Source organism: Pongo pygmaeus, chromosome 1 (genome assembly GCF_028885625.2).
Source record: "Pongo pygmaeus isolate AG05252 chromosome 1, NHGRI_mPonPyg2-v2.0_pri, whole genome shotgun sequence".
Classification (NCBI taxonomy): domain Eukaryota; kingdom Metazoa; phylum Chordata; class Mammalia; order Primates; family Hominidae; genus Pongo; species Pongo pygmaeus.
The window spans coordinates 71,011,539-71,029,129 of NC_072373.2; the positions used below are offsets into that span (position 1 = coordinate 71,011,539).

Genomic DNA, 17,591 nt, shown 5'->3' on the forward strand with positions numbered 1-17,591 from the left:
AAATAATTATTTGCATTGTTTGGTCACATTCTTCAGATCTTATATGTACTTAGACCTCAATATAGCATGATATTTACTATAGGCAGATGACAGCTTTAACAGCTTAAAGCAACAAAGGAAGGAGAAGGGAGCACAACTTAGAGTATTTCAGTATAAAAGTGTACTCTGAAAATTTTGAGTTTATGACTATTTAAATTCTAATCTTAACCTGCTTTACTTGTATAATTTAAAATTTATTAAATCATTTTGTCCTTGACAAAGCAGCAGAGAATAAAGTTGACTATTCCACTAAATGCCTTAAAATTACTTAAATGAACCAGAACTTAAGGAAATAATTTTTTGAATATGTAAGTAGGTTACTTGTCGATGATCGGTTATTTTTAAGTTATAAATGTAAATGTATTAAAATTCAAATACATGTGTCATGCCACCAAATAAACATTTAGAGATAAGACTATCATTCATTCTCATTACTTACATATCCAAACTTAAATATCAACTTCTAATTTCTTTTACCAGTAAAAAACTTAATCGCTTAGGGATATGTAGTAAATATTATCTCTTAAAATTTGTATTATATTATTTAACCCAGACAAAATAAACTCAAAGTAGTTCAAATGGACAATTGATCTTACCTTTCAAAAGCAGGCCATGAGGTCTCTTCACTTAGTTCAGAACCATCGCTGCTACCTAAAATGAAAAGTTATTCTATTTTTTAAACATCAGAATTACCTCTCTAGTTTGCATTTCACAATTTAAAAATAAATTAATTAACTATGCTCATAAAATGACAATCACATTGTAGATGAACATATCCACATATTAATTCTTTATTCTAATATTACTGCTGTTAGGTTTATTTTGCAATGTATTGGAATACAGTTGACACGACAACCTAAAATAACAAAATAGCATAAAACATTTTTGCTTGCCTATTTGTAGCTGAAATTCATTATGTTAATAAACAATTTTTCCTACCATTAGAGAACATAAAATAACACAAAATTTCTTATTAGGTTTGTCATAATTTAGGACCAATATAATTACAAAATCCTTGGAGATTCATGGCATACTTCTTTCACTTTGTATTAAAGTCCATTACAACCCTAAGTATAAAAAGCCTAATGAAATCCAATTATTTGTCTCTAGAGACAAAGTTAAAGAGGATGGAATCTCTAAATTTAAAAAACCAAAAACCGGTGCTATAAAAATGCAACAATTTTCTCTTTGGCCAAAAGATCAGTTAAAATAAAATGGTCTTCAAACCGAACGTTTACAATTAGCTAGGGGGAAGAAAAAACCAACAAAAAAACTATGGGGAATGAATTTAGAGAGTCCAAAACAGCTTAGTTGACTTAAATGTTACTTTAAATATAATTCTGGCTCTCAAAAAAATTAGGATGACTAATAGGTCAAGTTAAATTGTCTCTCAGACAGGGTTCTAAGAAGAGAGACTCAAACTCTTTTTTACGAGCAGGGTTCTGAGAGACTCAAATTCTAATGCTGTAAGGTATCCATCAGATACCCGTAATGGATGCTGTAAGGTATCCATTAGACTCGTCTCTCTTAGAGACGATGGATTAATACCCTTCTACGGGTTTGCAATGGCACTAGTTATGTACCATCCTTGGATAAACTGAGATAACAATCACTGAAATAATTTTCTGTATTGTATGGTTCAGAAGAAGAACCAGAGGTAACCCGTGGTGGTGGTGGGGTCTTGTACATTATCTACATTATCTTTTGATTTGTGGCACTATGTGGTAAAGACTGAAAATTTAAGCATAATTAGGATAACTTATTTGTAGAAAATGTAAGCATGAAGCTGAGTGAATATGCTTCTCTTAGTTAGCTAGGTGAGACTACTCAAGATTATCTAGGATAGATACCACATTAGAAAATGTTTGAGGCCACTGTTCTAAGCACTGGTTAATTTTCCCACAGTATTTTCAAAGCCTTCACTGTATATTAATATTGCATGTAAAAGTTAAAGCTAAGGAAAAAAACTCGTGTGTGTATATTAACACCTATCATCTTATGGTAATAGACTTATTATTTTTTTTCATATTGTTAAAGCTTTAAAACAAAAATCCTCGAAGGTAAATGCCTATGTGTAATGTTCTTAATTTACAAACTAGGATGCAATGATCTTTTACTGTTTACTCACTTAGCCTTAGAATAATTAAAAAATAAACACAAATGCAAAAATCTGCTCTAAAAGAGAAAAGTCTCCACACTGAGACACTAATTGTAACTCAATAAAATAACTAAACAATAATCTTGTGGCAGCCAAAAGGACATCCATGAAAAGTAAAAGCTATAAACTACAGAATAATTCTCATTATAACACTTATGAGAAAGAGTAAAATATTATATACTTGAGAGCTGTAATTTTAAAAACTACTTTTTGCTTTAAGTGGCATGCCAAATTCCATACGTGTAGAAAATTTTTGACTGAAAAAAAGTTTTTTCCTTTGCAAAATTATTCTTCATACTGAGATTAGTATTTGCATATAGGCAACTTAGAACACTGATAAGAGGTATTTCAGGTGACAAACTTGCCTTCTTTTTAAAACATTTTATCATTTAATCACTTGCATTTTTATATAAAAAGGGGACTATCAGAATAAACAACTACTGAATGGTAATGGAGAGCTCTGAAATAATTTAATTTTAACTCTCAAGGGCTAAGAAAGTCAGTATGTTCCAGAAAATCAATCTCCTTTTGCATCTCTTTCTATTGGCTGTTTACCAATATTGATTAAGATATTAGTAACAGTGGGCTTAGCCCTTGAACAATCTGGTAGTTAATCATAGATGAAAACATATTCCTCCTTTATTTCTTTTTAAAAATAAAAGTAGCTATTGTATGAATAATTTCTTCCTTTTTTTGAGACAGAATCTCACTCTGTGATCCAGGCAGGGTAGTGCAGAGCTGTGAACATGGCTCGCTGCAAGCTCTGCTTCCTGGATTCAAATGATTCCTATGCCTCAGCCTCCTAAGTAGCTGGGATTACAGGCATGCACAATCACGCCCTGCTAATTTTTGTAATTTTAGTAGAGATGGGGTTTTGCCATGTTGGCCAGGCTCATTTTGAACTCCTGACCTCAAGAGATCTGCCCATCTGGGCCTCCCAAAGTGCTGGGATTACAGGTGTGAGCCACACTGCCCAGCCTATATGAATAATTTCTAATTGTAACAAGAAATAATGCTCATCTAGAAGACTCAAAAATTAAAAGTTTAGGAAGTAAAAACAAACAAATCCCTCTCTTAATCTCACACTCCTTTCTAATATGGTCCCTATTTTCTGCTCTCCTTCACAGTAGCTATCTCTGTTTCCTTACCTCTCATTTTCAAATCTACTCCAATCCAGGCCATGCCCTGACACTTCCATGAAGCAACTCTTATCAATGTCACCAATGACTTTTATCTTTCCAGATCCCCCAGTCAATTCCCCATTCTCATCTTACCTCTCTTTTTCTGCATTTGATATTCACACATTCAGTACTTTCCTCCTCCTTGAGATACTTCATCTACTGGGCTTTTGTTTTTTTCCCCCTACTTCACTGATCTCTACTTTTTAGTTTCCTTTGATGACTCATCCTTCTTTTAAAAAATAATCAGACTTCTAAATGTGAGAATGTTTTCTTATTTATGTACACTCTCTCTTTAGGTACCCTCAGAGAATCATGGCTTATAAATATGCTACCTCCCGTATATCTTCAGACCTGACCTTATCCCCGAGCTCCAGATTCATATATTCAACAACCTACCTGACATCTCCATAGGGACTAAACATGTCCAAAACAGACCTGATTCCCCAAATTCACAAACACTTCACTGCCCACAGATTATTACTCTGTCTTCTCTACCTTGGTAATGGTAATAGCATCATCATCTAACTATTATACTTGTTTAACCCAAATAACCTGAAGTCATCCTTGACTCCACACTCTTCCTCCTCCCCATATCCAAATCACATGCAGTTAACTAATTCAACCAGCCCATATGTTCTTTTCCCACCTTCTTCAAATGCTTCCCCTTCTGGAGTTAAAAACAGCAAGCACTTTTAAAACCATCACAAATTATTAACTTCATCCTGTATTTAACTGCTACTTTGTTTTTTTAACCAAATTTTCTCTATGTGTGGTGGGGTTTTTTTCCAGCCAAGTTTTATTAACATTTTTATTTAAAGTTAAATTGCAACCCTCTCAGAGAAGTATTTCTCACCTATTGATATTCCACTAGAAAGAGTAGAACTTTCAGCTTGGCCTCGAGATGGCGCATGGGGCTCCATGACGCTATCATCTAACAGATGTCTTGGCCCTGCATTTGGAAACGTTGCACTCTTAAATTCTGCTGTGTTCATTTTATGAATGAAACTGGAAACAAAGAGAAAAAAAAGTTCATATCTTTTATTATTGTGACTAATTTAAAAACTGCTCTTTATATAAAGATTTAAGACATAAAAGATTTACCTGTCATACTCAGATCTTACCATAAAAGCCTCAAATGAACAGTTTGAGGGAAAATGTTTTAGGGAAAATGTTTTAGGGAACCTGGCCATATCTATCTATATAATTAGAGCATACTTTAAAATAATTTCATTTTAAGCCTCATGTCCATTTAAAAAATTGTTTCCACATTCACTTTTGGAGAACAGTTATTAAATTTCCAGAGAAATCATGGCAAAAGTGAACATGTGCCCCCAATTAAAAAACACGATACTGCAAAACTAATGAAGTTAAACAAAAAGTCAGTTTTCTTTATATTTAGGAATAAAGAAAATAATTTTTATAGCTGTTATTTTTGACTTATTTTGGTTAAGACAAACAATAACTGTCTTGATATAAAGGTTATAACTTTTTTAAAAAGGTATATTGCTATCCTGATTTTATTTATGATGGCCCTCTGTAATGTTCATTTATCGTCCCCAAATACAAATGCATTGTTGACAAAATCCCATTTCCAAATTCAGGTAAAGTAAGAAATAAAAGCTTTTAGGCAAACAAGGCATTTTACTGAATCAGAAAACAGCTATTAAGGAAAAAGAAAACTATTCAAGGATACCATTTTCTACTGAACTAATAAATCGACAATAAATCCAATTACAAACGACTTAAAAATTTGAAAGATAAAATTAAAAATGCTGACTTATAACCCAAGCTATGGCACTTCCTATGTCCATGTGGAATCAGATTCCGAGGGGATGGCGGTGTCTGTGGGAGCAAGGCTCCTTCAGCTGCCACACTTTTTCGTCCACTCTGTGGAGACGCTCCTACTTCAGGACCTAAGGGTTAATTTTAAAGAGATTTTCAAATGATTATTTTTCAATCCCTTGATATAAAATACTAAATGTGGTTCAAATTTTGAGATAGTACTGATGTTAGTTCTATTTAATTGGCTTGAAGATGAGAAATATATTCTAAGTCCTAAAACACAAACTCCCAAACCATACAAAATCCATTAATTTTTATCTTACTTATACTAAGTAGAGGCAGCGTAAACATTTTCTCCATTTACATAGGAAGAAGCAGAATTAGAAGAGACTAGCTTTCACATCACGGACAAAATCTGGACTAAACACCCAGGTCTTCTGAGTCCTAGGTTCAGTGCTCTTTTAATTTTATACATTACTTCTTTACTCCTAGTTTCAACTTCCTCTTAGATAAAGAATGTGTAGGGTAGGTCAAACACTTAAATTAGAAATTAAATCTATACTGACACTGTTCAGGCTTACGGGAATAAATAAGAGAATATTATAAAAGTGCAAAACAGCACTTTAAGAATAAAAAGAAAAGCAAATTTAACAAATTTAAACTGCAATGTTTTTTCTGCTTGGAATATTCTTCCCCATAGACATTGTCATGGTTTGTTTCTTCACTTCTTCACATCTTATCAGATTAGCCATCAAATATTTTTAGAATATACATGAAACTTAATGCGAAGGCCTATACTGGGAATTTTTAAAAAGGTACTTCTCAGGGATTTCTTAAATAATGACAATTTTATGTTTTTTAAAAAATTATTTGTGGTATATGCATAATATCCCCATTACAATGTAACAGGTAAAGTAAGGAACTATGATTTTTATATTTTTAATACTTAGTCCAGTATTAAAGTGAACATTTGAAAAAATTACATCACTAAAATTGACTTCTATAATTATTCAAATTAGTAGACTTTCCCATTAGACCACAGAAATTTCTAGTGTAATCAACCTTCATTGCCTAGGACACTGCATTCTTAATCAAAAATGAATATTCATAACTACTTATCTATCATTTTCCATCTGTTGCATCTATCTATTTTCCTTGATTAGGTAGCGTACTTGTTTGTATACTACTGACAAACTATAGCAACATTTTTTTTTTTTGAGACGGAGTCTTGCTCTGTTGCCCAGGCTGGAGTGCAGTGGCACGATCTCGGTTCATTGCCAGCTCCGCCTCCTGGGTTCACGCCATTCTGCTGCCTCAGCCTCCTGAGTAGCTGGGACTATAGGTGTCCGCCACCATGCCTGGCTAATTTTTTTGTTATTTTTTTTTAGCAGAGACGGGGTTTCACCATGTTAGCCAGGATGGTCTTGATCTCCTGACCTTGTGATCCGCCCGCCTCGGCCTCCCAAAGTGCTGGGATTACAGGCGTGAGCCACCCTGCCCGGCCAGCAACTTTTAAATTAAAAAACAAAAAACCCAGAAAGGACAGATTTTAGTATCAAAATAAATTTTACATGCAGTATAAGATGTATTAAGTTTTTATTTACTTTGGAGTATATCCTTCCTCATTAGGTTATCTGATTTAGATTTGGTAACAAGAGAAAACTATGTACTGACCTACTAAATCTTCTCTGGAAGCAGCAGAACGTGGGGTGCTTGTCCCTGGTTCTATCTTTAATGAAAGCCTGAATTTTAAAAAGACAAAATACATACAATAATTAATTAACATTTGACAAAATAAGATTAAAGTTGTGTATTTTGTCACAAAAAAACTAAAAACATTTTTATGAAATAATCTGACCTATATATTTTTCTTCAAGAGCAATCTTCTTCTTTTTAAGAGACAGGGAATCTCACTTAAGCCTCAAACTCCTGGGCTCAAGCGATCCTTCCATCTTGGCCTCCCAAAGTGCTGGGATTACAGGCATGAGCCACCAAGCCTGGCCAAGGGCAATTTTTAATTAAGATGTTAAGTCTCTTATCTCTTTCATACAAAGCTGATCTTATGGTTATTCTAGGAAATATTAGGAAGGGAAAATACATTAAAAAGTTGTATTTAAAAACACAAAAATCTCCCCAATTACCCCAAAGTTGCCAAACCATAGAACACATTTAAAGATATTTGATGAATGACTAAATGATGACTCAACTTAGAGCTTACACTGATACTTTACATTTAAATTCAGAAACTTTCATATGCGTTATTAAATTATACAAATTATTTCTAAAAACACCTTATTTAAAACTAACCATCTAACAAACCAGCTGACAGAACTCTTCAGCAGAAAGATCTATACAAATAAAAATGTTGTTTGCAAAATTCCTAGTAAGTCCCTGTCCTAAGTCAGAGTTTATTATATGGTACTTAAGTTCCATTTAGGATAATATATCCAGTTCTGAGTTTCACAGTGAAAGAGATTATGATTTCTATCAGTGGAAGCTATTTCAGAAAATAGGACACTAAAGTAGTTGCAGAAAATGCTTCGGTGTAATACATGAAGCTTAATATTGCTGAGTCTGCCTGAAATTTAATAAAAACTGTTTAGTATTCTACTGACTAAAATTTTAAAAATAATTGAACAATACAAGTGGCATTTATAATGATAAATCTACTGTAGGTTATTAATTATATTCCAGTTACTTGATAATATAAAATGCATATATTGAATAGATAAATGATTAACCAGACTCTTTTCTTTTTCTTTTTATGAAGATGTTTAATTATTTAGGCTACAAACTATACTGCATTCATTCATGTGACAAATATTTACTGAACACTTGTGTTGGGCACTGTGCTCAGAACTGGAATAAAACAGAGATTACGGCAGACACGGTATTCCTGTCTTTCTGAAGCTTACAGTCTAGTGGATGAAAGAAAAGTAGTAAATGAAATAACTACCATTTCCCAATGGCACCAAAATAGAAAGGAACAGAAAGGGAGCTTATTGGGTGAATCACATTGCTATTGGTAGTAGCTAGAAACTGACAGCAATATAAAAAGCAGAGGCATCTTTAAAAAGCAGTGAAGGCTAGTCTGAGTGCCAGCTGCTTACGACATCGTCAAAGCACCACATAATAATAGAGATGCTGATTCATTAAGAACAGATATGTTCAGTATTAAAATAAAATCACCCAGAAGAATTTTCATCCTGATCAAAAGACATGTAATTTGTAGTATCTATACTGGCTGCCTATGTAGATGAAGTTGCCCAAAACAGGCCTTTTGTAAGTGACATGCCATTTCTATTTACAAATTTTTCATCATAAAAGGCATTTTTTCTAACAAAATGTTTTCTTCTAATTTTTTCTAATAATTTTAATGACATCTTAAAATGCTCTATTTTTCAAACACACTAAATTATTAGGCTCATGCAACACACTGCATTTTTAGAAAAACAATCTGTCAGCGGGTGCGGTGGCTCACGCCTATAATCCTAGCACTTTGGGATGCCGAAGCGGGTGAATCATCTGAGGTCAGGAGTTCAAGATCAGCCTGGCCAATATGGTGAAACCCCATCTCTACTACAAATACAAAAATTAGCCGGGCATGATGGTGGACACCTGTAATCCCAGCTACTCGGGAGGCTGAGGCAGAAGAATTGCTTGAACCCCAGGGGGCGGAGGCTGCAGTGAGCTGAGATCGCCCATTGCCCTCCAAACTGGGAAACAGAGTGAGATTCCGTCTCCAAGAAAAAGAAAAACAATGTCTTCTCTAGTCCCGTATGATGTCCCAATAACACCAAATGACTCATCGTTCGCCATGCAAAGACACTGTTTCTTATCTCATTCCTTTGATCATTCCATCCCCAGCATACTTTTCCTTACCCTTCACGTGAGACTAACTCCCACTCACCTGTTAAGATTCAGCCTCAGATGACGCTGTCTCCTGAAGCTGTTCATATTTCCTTTCTTTTTAGTTTTCCTAGGTAAAGCTGGGTTGGGTCCCCCCTTATCTATGTTTCCACAGCATCCTTGGCATATCTTTATTATGGTTCTGTTTGAAATGTTTTATAATCATCTGTTTTGTGGATGTATCTGACATTAGACTGAGCTTCTTGAGGGCAAGAACAGTATCTTATTTTTATAATCCCAGCAACTAGCACAGTAACTGGCCTATAACATAACCTTAGTAAATATCTGTCAATGTAATGGAAGGGCTGCTCTGGTTCTAGCTCCTCATGAAAACAAAAACCAGTATAATAGCATTAGCTTTCCTACAAAAATGAAGGCATTATATGATATGTCAGTTTACAGAATGTCAGAACTACTTCATGGCTTCACTGGCTAAGTCTACCCTTTTAGCAAAGTAAAAACTAGCTTTAATAAATACAGTATTATAATTTTACAGTAGTCACAAAAAATTTGCCATCCTCTGTAAATTGTGCAAAATTTTCTTAGATTACATTTCAATCTAACAAACTTTAAATTCTTTTAAATTCAATAAGTTTCTTGAGCCAGATAAATATCTAATAGCTACTTACATTTTGAATTTTAAGATATCTGTTCTACACTTCACTGGACAAAACTTAAGTATTTATTAGGTAGGAGTTCTATGTCAGTAATTAGAGAGAAGGGAAAAATAGTGGTAAGTATAAGACACAGACCATCAAACTTGAAAAACAACCTAGGGCAACAGATTTGTGAAACAACTCCAGCCTTAAAAAGCTTCTTTACTGACTTCATACATTTTCAAGTAAGTAACCACGTAGAAACTTTTTGTAGAATGAAAATTGGTAGAGAAATACAGTGTTGATATTATGGTGTGAGAGAGAAGATGGCAATAAAGGCGTTTTCAAACATTAGTAAAATTTTAGATGCATTTAGAAAAATTATTCCTAGATGTTTTCCAGAATTTCTATAGCCATTTACTGGGACTAATTCTGTTCTACAAAATTTTTTAAAAACTGTCAAAATCTGGAAAAAGGAAGTTAATAATCATTACCAAAGGAAGATAAAAAATATTTCTATGTAACGCATTAACATTGAAAAATAATCTAGTCTTTCACTTCGATAAATTTTTGAAACATGACCTTTTATTGGAAAAAATACTTGTGAAAGTGCAAAATTCAATTTGAAAGCTTGCGAACAACTGGGATAATAAAGCTAAGTAAACTTTTTAAAAAAAAGTAACAAATGAAGCTAAAAGAAAAGGGTGAAGCTTCAAGAGAAATAAGCTCTTTATCCTCCCACCTTAAAAAAAAAACCCCAGCAGTTTCGATATAAACTATATCAACGAAAGATGAAAGGGTTAATAATTTAAAAATTTCCTCTCCCATCTTTGGGAAATACTGTGGATATAAGGAGATAAAAATGGATATTAGCTATTTTAAAAGTGATTTCAAACAATCTTTTTTTTTTTTAGATGGAGTTTTGCTCTTTTTGCCCAGGCTGGAGTGTAATGGTGCACTCTCGGCTCACTGCAACCTCTGCCTCCTGTGTTCAAGTGATTCTCCTGCCTCAGCCTCCCAAGCAGCTGGGATTACAGGCATGCACCATGCCCGGCTAATTCTGTATTTTTAGTACAGACAGTGTTTCACTATATTGGTCAGGCTGGTCTTGAACTCCTGACCTCAAGTGATCCACCCACCTCGGCCTCCCAAAGTGCTGGGGTTACAGGCGTGAGCCACTGTGCCCGGCCTCAAAAATCTTTAATAAAGAACTTGCTATAATACAGGGAAAAGGATAAGTGTGCTACACTGGAGGAAGGTCTCTTCTCCTCAGACAAGATGGACCAGTAGTCTCTCAATCCGCAAAAACAATGAAAAACAAACAACGATGTGTCAATAATTAGCATTAAAGAAGAGTAATTTTTCTATTTTAAAAAGTTTCATTAATTTTTCTATTAAAAGACAAATTCTGTAAGGATTCAATGATTGAATATGGGGGAAAGGAAGAAATTTAAATTAGAACTATCAAACGTTAGCTCTCTACAAACAGAGAGATAAAATATTAAAAAGAACAGATGAGGTATTTGTATATTGGCTCAATCATAACAAGTCATTAAGAAGTAATACATGTTAGTACCTTTACTGCTGTAAACCTACCACTGGATTAGTCCTTTGTATGACACCATGTAGGATTTAGATGTTTAAATACATAGGGATAGAAAGGTGGAGGACAGGACAAAGTCATACAAACCACTTTTGAAGATCCAACCTACTTGTAATTATCGTCTTCCACAAATTTTTGTAGTTCTTCTATATACTGAACGGAGTTCAGATATTTTTGGACATGAGGCAACATGGGAATATCTAGGCAAAAGGTGATAAATAATTATCTGATAAAGTACATCTTAACCAGAACTTTAAGAATTAAGCTGAAAATAACTTAAAGGTAAATTAAGGCCACATGGCAGCAAAATTTAAATTAACTCTAGAAGGACATTACTGAGATAAACTTTAATGTGAAACTGAAGGTAATTTAGAAAATTACAGTTGTATATTGTTTGTATAGATTTTTGTATTTTTTAAATAGCTCCAATTATAAAGTCCCATATATTTGAGAAATTTCACAGAAAAAGATCAGCAACTATTCTAAACTAAACAGAAGACGTGAACGCAGTTACTTTTCTTTTAAAGAAACCTGGTTCCCATTTATAACCGTGGTTTATCTCCTCCCCTTATAAATAAGTTTCAAGCAAGATTACTTTAACATCACAATTTGATGCTATGTTTAAAATATTGAGAAAAGGACAAAATAAGGAATTATTTGATTTAACTTTCAGTAAGATTCTATCTCCACACTGATAGTTTTAGGAAGTTTTTGAGGTTTTCTAAAAAGTATAGATGCATGAAGCAAGTTAGCTTTAATATAAATTCACTTGAAGTAATCATATAATGTAAAACTCAGTTTTTTAACCCATAAAAATTATGTATTAACAGCCTAACTTTATTCCCTATCAAACTGGAAGTATTTAAACATTAAAAAAAAAAAAGCCTTTTCTCATCATTTGGGCTTATGTAGCTGTTTCTATATTCGTCATTCCATAAAATACATGTTCGACAAAAATTCGTTATTTACTCGATAGTCTGACTCAAGAAAGTTGGTCAATTGTCACGAGGCTCAAGGGTCTCAGCTATACTTCCCTAATTGAAAACTGTAAGAACGATTTACATAATAGATCAGGGAGATCAAATGAGATAACAGAAAATGACTAGAAAATGACTTTGTAAACTATAAAGGGCCAAATAGCTGTGCTATAAAGGGCCAAATAGCTGTGAGGTAGTAATATTAAATACTTAGTGCCCTTGTGCTGTGAGAAAGTTGCTGCAAAATAGCAGAAAAGCAAAATATAAAAATAAAAATTTTAAATATTAAATACTTAAATTCCTTAAAAGCAAGACCTTAAACAGGATGCTACATAGTAAATGGCAAAATAAAACAAGCATTATTTTCCTTTACATTAGAATGGAAATAAGAAATTGATGTCCCCTGCTGTGTGAAATGTGATCATCAGTGTGTGTAAATAATTCACTGGATTACAGCAATGTTAATGGCTTGGCATTATCCCCCAGAAACTTACCATATTCACAAGATTGTTGTAAATCAGAAATTATTCGAAGGATATTATTCATTAAATTTGATCTTTGCTCATTTTCTAGAATGCTTCCAGTTGATGGGTATGCTGAATCGATGTATGTTAAATCTGACAAATAGATACCTGAAACAAAATTAGATAAATGAATGGCTTCTTAGTTGTAGGTTGGGAGACTATGACAAAGAAAAGGGGGGAAGGGGTTGTTTATAGATATATTCCACTGTATGCTACATTTAAAATATATTGCTATTAATACACTGAAGCCTGAGTAACATATGGTTACTGGGGCCTAGCTTTCCATACAGTTGGGGTCAGACATATACCAATTTTTTGTAATAATATGCTATTTTGTAAATGTCTTCTTGTGATTTCATTTTCAAGTATTGTTTGAGGCTAGAGTTAGAAACTCCAGCTCATATGGGAATTAATGGAAAGGAGCTGAGTTCTTCAATTGGCTCTGCCTCTGACTAGTTTCATAATGGAGAGTTAAACTCAGAACCTCAGACTTAAAACCTATGCAAGTGTCCATTTTCCAAGGTGTGTTACAACTTGAAGATATTAATTTAGCCAGCAGCCCAGCCACTGACTGACATAGGGAAATTATTTAATATTTGTTTTTACTCTCTTGCCTTGAGTTGATAGCTATCATTTGAGTCTTAACTACTTTGAAAATTATCTCAATCTGGTAGAAATGTTTTACACATTTTAAAGATCAACAAATAAATTTCTGAAATGGTTCATGTGACTACAAATTGAAGTTAACTATTTCTTACCCTCCATGCTTTTTGTACCAACAAAAATAACACATCTTCTAAAATTTGGTTGTACTAGTCCTTAACATGAAAGGTCACTTATTTAAGATTATTTCTGGAGAGTTCACAATGCACATGTGAAATGTATTAGACAACTATAGCTGCAGAGAAAAGAAAAACATACTTTCCTACTTTTACCCTATTACTCATGTTCATGAACTCTCAGGGTAAATGCAACCAAAATGACACACCCACTGCCTTCTAAATAAACCCTGTTTTTCCTCAGCTTTTTCTTATACCTTAAATGTTTTCTGGACTTATCTCTGCCTATCCAAATCTTATATTTTGCTTATCTAATTCGGTGTCAATATTCTCTAGTTTTTTCACAGATTCCAAGAGAGGAATTCAGACACTGTCTAATCTAATCCTCTCCTTTTATGGATGAAGAACCTGAAATACATAGATAGTAAAGGGACCTGTCTAATGCCATGCAACCTGTTAGTGACAGAGCTGGATCTCAGACGTTTCACTTATAGCCCAATTTTTAAAAAAATTACTTATATTCTGTTAAAAAATCATACAATATCTGTGCTTACTATTCCCTTAATGACTTTTATGACTTCAAAATCTCATTACTTGGGTTTTTTTTTTACATTTATATCCTATCTATTCAAGACTGCAAACTCATTTAAGGCAGTTGCTATCTTGCACTCCAAGAGAAAGAAAATCTCGTGCAATGTTTTGACAATAGGTGCTTAACATAAAAGGTTGGCATGGCAATCTTTTTACTCATCCTAGTATCATTCATTTTCCACTCAGTAAATCTTTACAGTATTCTTTAAGCCACCTATCATACTTTTTTTTCTTTAGATAACCTCAACTTTATTTCCCTATGACTCCAAATGAATCTGAGGTTCCAAATGAAGCTGAGGTTCTTCCCACTTTCCCCAATCTTGGAGGAAGAATCACCTCTTTCTTCTTCCGAAATCTCAACTGTAATTTTGAATGCAATCATTGCTGCCTCCTTCCAGACAACCACTGTTGCCTCTACTATCATTCACCCCTACTGGCTCCTTCCCCAGAGCCAATACTCATATATTTTTTTAAACCTTTTTTTTTTTTTTTCAAGAAAGAGTCTTGCTCTGTCACAGGCTGGAATGCAGTGGTGTGATCTCAGCTCACTGCAACCTCCGCCTCCTGGGTTCAAGTGATTCTTGTGCCTCAGCCACCCGAATAGCTCAGATGACAGGCATGCGCAACCACGCCTGGGTAGTTCTTGCATTTTTAGTATAGATAGGGTTTCACCATGTTGGCCAGGCTGGTCTCGAACTCCTGGTCTCAAGTGATCCACCTACCTCAGCCTCCCAAAGTGCTAGGATTACAGGCATGAGCCACTGCACCCAGCCCAATATACAAGTTTAAATCTCCCCTACTTATAAAGCAAAATCTAAGCAACTCTTCCTTCAAATCTGATCCCACGCCTCAAGATAACATCCTTGTCCTCCCTTCAACAAACACCTTGGAAGAGAAACATAGAATAGTACACTTCTTTTATTCTTCATTCTATTTTTAATGTAATATTTGATACACATGTGTCAGGAAAATTGTGAAAAACTTTGAGATGGGAAAAAAGATTACTGGGAATCCTGTCTCCAGTACACCCATTTGGTCCTTCTGAGCTATTTTCCAACTCTGCACAGCTGTTGAAAACTGGTAATACAAATTATTGTCCATAAACATGCCAAAGAATTATGTCCAGTGGGATCTAATGAGTGTTGACCAATTTTGCAACTATTGGTAAATTTACTTCAGCGTTCCTGATTGCATATATGTGTGTTACTTTGAATTCTCCCTTGACACATTTTTGATTCCCTTATAAATTTAATAACTTAAATGAAAATTCTGACACATATTCATTTCATATTTGTGTGAGAATCGTGATTTCACAAAAATTATTGCTGGGAACGGTGGCTCACGCCTGTAATCTCAGCACTTCGGGAGGCTGAGGTGGGCAGACTACTTAGGAGTTTGAGACCAGTCTGGGCAACACGGTGAGACCCCGGCCCTAAGAAAAAATTATCAACACATATGACACTTATTGTTATCAAACAATATAATGAACATTTGTGAAAGACCAGTCAACTTATGACTACAACATCCCTAAGGAGAGCTAAAAGATTCCTCAAGGAAATGGCACGGGGATGTTGGCATATGTACATCAATAACAGCAATAAAAGATATAAAAAAGTAGCACAGAAAAGCTTAAACAGGAGTTTCATAAGAATTCTGTGCAAAAAAATGTCATTCCTTCCTGATGGGATCAGAGAAAGCTTCAAGGAAGAAGTGGGATTTGAGCGGGGTACTAATGTGCCAGTTCTTGCCATTCTTCCATCTTATTAAACTCAGATGACAACTCACCCGTAGTTACTCGCTATACTGTGTTGTCCAATATGATAATCACTTGCCACATGTGACTGTTTCGTGGGTCTATTCTGAACTGAGGTGTATTTGAATATAAAACAGACAAGATTTTGAAGAGTTAACATGAAAAATTAATGTAAAATATCTATTAACTTTTTTATTGGTTACATGTTAATATTTTAATATGTTGGGGTAAACTACTTTAAAAAAGAACTACGACATCATCAATACTGTTGCATCTATCTGTATGTTCCTTCTCTACTTCATCTCCTTGCTTCCTGTCCAGAAGTAACCATTACCTTGGACTCTAAGATCATTCCCTTATTTTTTCCCCCAGACATTTGTCTGTATTCCTACTTTTGCCTATTTTTGAGCTTTAAAAATCATATTTTATTGTATGTGTGGATTAAATAATAGTATTTGTAATGTTAGAAAAGCGTCTAGTATGGGAGGCTGAGGCAGGAGAATGGCGAGAACCCAGGAGGCAGAGCTTGTAGTGAGCCGAGATCGTACCACTGCACTCCAGCTTGGGTGACAGAGCAAGACTCCGTCTCAAAAAAAAAGAAAAGTGTCTAGTACATACCAAGTGATTTATAAGCATTTATTAAATAAAATTTAAAAATATGGTCTTCTGTGGTTGCTTTGTCTATTTTGTTTCTAAGACCTGTCCACGCTGTTAAATGCTGCTGTAATTCCTTAAAATGAGAACAAGCTAATGTGTGACAACTGTAACTCATCCATTTTATTTGACAGACTTTTGAGCTACTCCCATCCCACCCCCAACCATGTTGCTATAGACATTCTTATACACATCTCCCAGTACACATGTACAAAATTTCTTCAGGATATATAAACATGCCTAGGAGCAAAACTGCCAAGTGCTAAAGTATACTAATATTCAACTTTACAAGATGGTGTCACATCATTTTTCAAAGCTATATCAATTCACACTCCCACTCATGGTATATAAGCTTTTGTTGATCCACATTTGTGCTAACAATTGGTATTATCCTTCTCAATGTTGCCAATCTTCTGAGTATAAAATGGTATCTCTCTGTGTCTTAATTTTTATTTCCTTGATTAGTAATAAGGTTAAACATATATATTTCTATGTAATAAATGTTTCTGTCCATTTTTTCTTTTGGGTTTTCTCTTTCTTATGGATTTCTAATTTCTTAATGTATTGCGGACATTAATTTGTCAGTTAAATTTTATCTAGTCACCCTTCAACACACTAAATAGTCTGAAATCTGTATGTATCACTTATTTTGGCAATGGCATTAATAACTTTCTCATTCTAAACATTAAAACATCTCTCTTGGTCTCCCCTCCCTATGTAATTTCTCTGCAGTATTGTAACCATTCTCGTCTAGTTCTCAGGGTTTCCCTACCTTGAACTTTCCTATCTTCCCCCTAAGCCCCCACCATTCTTCTTTTTCCTCATGTTTCTTGGAAGCTGGTTTCCTGGAAATTGGTATCATGGTCTGTCATTAATCTTCCTTTACATTCTACATGAACTTTCTCTAGTATCTTAGGTTCCATAGCTTTAGCTACTATCTAATTGCTGGTGACTTTCAAATCTCTCCATATAACTGAGCTCCTGACTTTCATTTTCAATTTAACATATCTAACCATAATTTGTCCCTAAATACCTGTCATTCCAA

The 17,591-nt window shown here is 34.3% G+C and overlaps 1 protein-coding gene across 2 annotated transcripts in view; it reads right to left on the minus strand.

Annotated features, from left to right (window-relative positions):
* RALGPS2 (Ral GEF with PH domain and SH3 binding motif 2) overlaps positions 1-17,591 on the minus strand; it is a 195,825-nt gene that overhangs the window by 30,876 nt on the left and 147,358 nt on the right. For both annotated transcript variants that reach the window (XM_054459571.2, XM_054459489.2), the window contains exons 9-14: positions 12,740-12,877; positions 11,378-11,468; positions 6,835-6,902; positions 5,156-5,291; positions 4,232-4,383; positions 636-690 (exon numbers count right to left, since the gene is read on the minus strand). In XM_054459571.2, the coding sequence (XP_054315546.1) occupies positions 636-690; positions 4,232-4,383; positions 5,156-5,291; positions 6,835-6,902; positions 11,378-11,468; positions 12,740-12,877 (640 nt within the window). The remainder of the gene's footprint in view (positions 1-635; positions 691-4,231; positions 4,384-5,155; positions 5,292-6,834; positions 6,903-11,377; positions 11,469-12,739; positions 12,878-17,591) is intronic.